The 3111-nt window shown below is 34.8% G+C and overlaps 1 protein-coding gene across 1 annotated transcript; it reads right to left on the minus strand.

Annotated features, from left to right (window-relative positions):
* Positions 1 to 451: 451 nt before the first annotated feature.
* Positions 452 to 3111, minus strand: LOC127712439 (uncharacterized). The gene is made up of 2 exons (XM_052218882.1): positions 1798 to 3111; positions 452 to 1380 (listed from the first exon to the last, which is right to left on the minus strand). The coding sequence occupies exons 1-2, from the start codon at positions 1850 to 1852 to the stop codon at positions 452 to 454; spliced, it is 984 nt and encodes a 327-aa protein (XP_052074842.1). The 5' UTR covers positions 1853 to 3111.

Raw genomic sequence — 3111 nt, forward strand, 5'->3', positions numbered from 1 at the left:
TCGAGAAATGCTTCGATAAATGATTTACATTCAGAAAAGATTTGCTCGGCTGTCCTCCTTTCGACTTCATCGGAACATACAAATGTATATACTTTCCAAAACATCTTCCACAGTTTTACAGTATCATCGTGTGTATCATTGTGTACAACGAACATTAATTTATCTGGCAATTTTTGCGTCACCCTTTTCATATCGTTGCCAGTTAATGATGTCCACTCTAAATCGCCTCGGCCTTGACTCGACCACAAACTAAAAGTTACACCACAGTCCCGTATACTTTTAACAAGGGAATCTAGGTAACCCCCCTTCTCTCCTCTCAGTTTCGCTTCATCATCTTTTTCAATTACGTCGTCGATTAAATTTCTCATTAGAACGTCAAATATTCTCATGAAAAGGTGAAGCTCGTCTGGAATTATATGAACAGGTTCTATTATCATCAAAGGCAGATGTTTCACTCCGTATAATTGGGTTTTAATGTGCCCTTGTAAATTTCTTTTATTTCAGATGTAGTTCTTACATTTTCGTTCAAATGGTAAAAGTTCCAGGGCTTAGACACGTCCCCTCTGTCCTGCTTATGTACTTTACACCAAGGACATGCGTATTGGCCGGTCGACGACCCAAGACCTAAGCAAATTTGAATAAATTTCATGTCGCCGCCAAAGAAAATTTCTAGCTTATATAATTTACTGTCAACCTGTATGTGTTTACATGAATACAGTTCATTTATCTCAGAAAAAACTGGGGAAAGGCATTCTTCAAGATTTTCATACTTTTCGGAAGTTCTAACGATGGCAAGTACTACAAGTTCTTCAGCAGACAATTTTTCCGCTGACAAAATTGCAAACGAAATGACAATAAAGTTTGATATGCGTGTAACTTTTGTACCATCTCCCGAAATTTTTATTTGTATTTTGTCTTGTTGATCAAATGCCCTGGTCTTGATGATATTGATCAGTTCGGACTTCAGACTAACATAAGCACCGGGAGTGTTACCGGGAGTGCGATGGATTGCAAACGTGTTATTTGTTTTTTCCCTAATGCTAACAATAGAGTGTAGCTTCGGTAGATCTCCTGTTTTCATAACTATTTCATGATAAGCGTTGTCACTTATTTTAAACTTGTCAAGAATAAATAAGATTTCGTTCATTCTTTCTATATCATCAGAAGGTACAGAATTGCCAAGTGGGACGCTTACTGGATCACCGTTGGAATTTAATAGTTTGACAGCCGTCGGGCGCAAACCGTAAGAATCTGCAAACCACAGTGCTTTTTCCATTTTACTTTTAAGTGTTCTGGTAATTCGGTACTTCTGAGTTCTTGACATAGCGTCAACGTTTTTACCTGTATGCACATAGGAGACTGGTTCCGCTGTTTGAACCCCTGAAAATAGTTAAAACATAAATGTATATGTAACAACAAAGTATATTTGACTCGTGTAAAACATAAAAATATTTTATATATGTTTGAAACATTTTCACTCTTTTGCCGCAGTGTACTATAGACGACGATTTTCTGCGCGACTAAATAGTACATTGAGTAAAAGGCAATATTATACTTAAATTTAATACAACAATAATCTTCATGATTCACTTTTAAATATGACATACACTTATCATTGAAATAGATTTTTTTTTGTAGATATATCCTTGTTTAATGTATATCGTCGTTTTTGCTTATTAATGTCTGTTATTTCATTTTGTAGAATAAAGTGGTAAAATAGGGACATAATTTAGTATAGTAAATCTCGAGCGCAGCAACTTTAAAATCCAGAAGCTTTGTGTACAAGTTGAAATTTACCTAAACAATCAAGCAATGCTTCTTTATCTTTGGTTACATCAGCTAGAGCAGTCATATTCTCAGACAATTCTTTTTCAACTTCTGCAAACTTTTTATTTGTTTCAATTAATTCTTTCAGCAGTAAGCGATATTTTTCTGTCAACTTTACATTGTCTTTTTCAAACTTGGATACATCTGCATATAGTTTTGATGCGATTTCAATTTCGGTATCGTAAACGGCTAGCTTTTTCAATTTCTCGTCCAGTTTTTCTTTTTGACGACCTCCAACTTGTCTTTTGTATATTGATGATACTTCACTACAGATTCGTCGCAGTCTTTCATCAAGTCGATCGCACGGTTTCAGATATACTGGTTTTAACTGGGAGTTTAATATACAAATGTAGCTAAGTTCTGGAAAATCACACTTTGCTTTGTGAAGTTCACGCACAAAGGAATACTTAATGTCAATTGTAAGAGAAATTTTATCTTCGGATTGGAAATCTCTTTTTAAAACGGAAATTGCGATCCTAGGCTTATAGTGCTTAGGAATTTAAATTTCTGGTATGGTGATAAGTGTTTTGACATGTTCACTTTTTTTATCAAGAAACTTTAAAGCTGCTAAAGTATATACAATAAATAGTTTACAAAACACAAATAAACACACGGTTGAACAATTGGCTTACAAAAAGTTACAAGTTGCAGAAGTTACACATAATGTTTCAATTGGCTTGGTTTCCAATACGACTTTGTCGTCAATTTTAACGTATATCTTTCTCATACGCAGTTTTGGTGTGAGCAAAATTGGGAATTTGATTTTCTGACCAGTTCCGTTTTGAGCAATCTTATAGTACCAACTGTTACTTAAAGGAAGTCTTGAAAAATCTTGTGTAGAGTTCAGTAATACAGCTTTGTCGCTATGAAAGCAATATCTAAAAATGTCAAGATCAAATTTGACCACGGATCTGTTATTTCTGTTGCCTCGTCTTAGTCGATCATGAATAGCGTCCTCGAGCGCGTTTGCTGCTGACAGTAAGCGCTGGTGTTCGATTTTCTTTGGAAAATATTCAGACAGAGAATCTTGATCGATGTGCGATTGTGGTTCCCAGGTTGTCTCAGTATATGGATAACCTTCCCATTTTACTAGATATAAATTGCCCTGAAAAGAACATATTAAAGTCCGTATAATAATTGTAAATGATTATAGTTCTTAATGTAGTTTATATAATCCCGGCGAGGGAAGAACAAAAAATTTGCGAAAGCAAATTTACAGATCTAACATTGTTGGGCTGATGTTTAGACGAGTTGTATATATATATATAAATATATATATGTGAG

This window comes from Mytilus californianus, unplaced genomic scaffold (assembly GCF_021869535.1).
Source record: "Mytilus californianus isolate M0D057914Y unplaced genomic scaffold, xbMytCali1.0.p SCAF_8, whole genome shotgun sequence".
Classification (NCBI taxonomy): domain Eukaryota; kingdom Metazoa; phylum Mollusca; class Bivalvia; order Mytilida; family Mytilidae; genus Mytilus; species Mytilus californianus.

Coding starts and splice junctions, on each gene's coding strand:
- LOC127712439 (XM_052218882.1), bottom strand. CDS start 1,852: ATGACTGCTCTAGCTGATGTAACCAAAGATAAAGAAGCATTGCTTGAT. Junction 1,381..1,797: donor AGCATTGCTTGATTGTTTAG/GTAAATTTCAAC, acceptor AACTATTTTCAG/GGGTTCAAACAGCGGAACCA.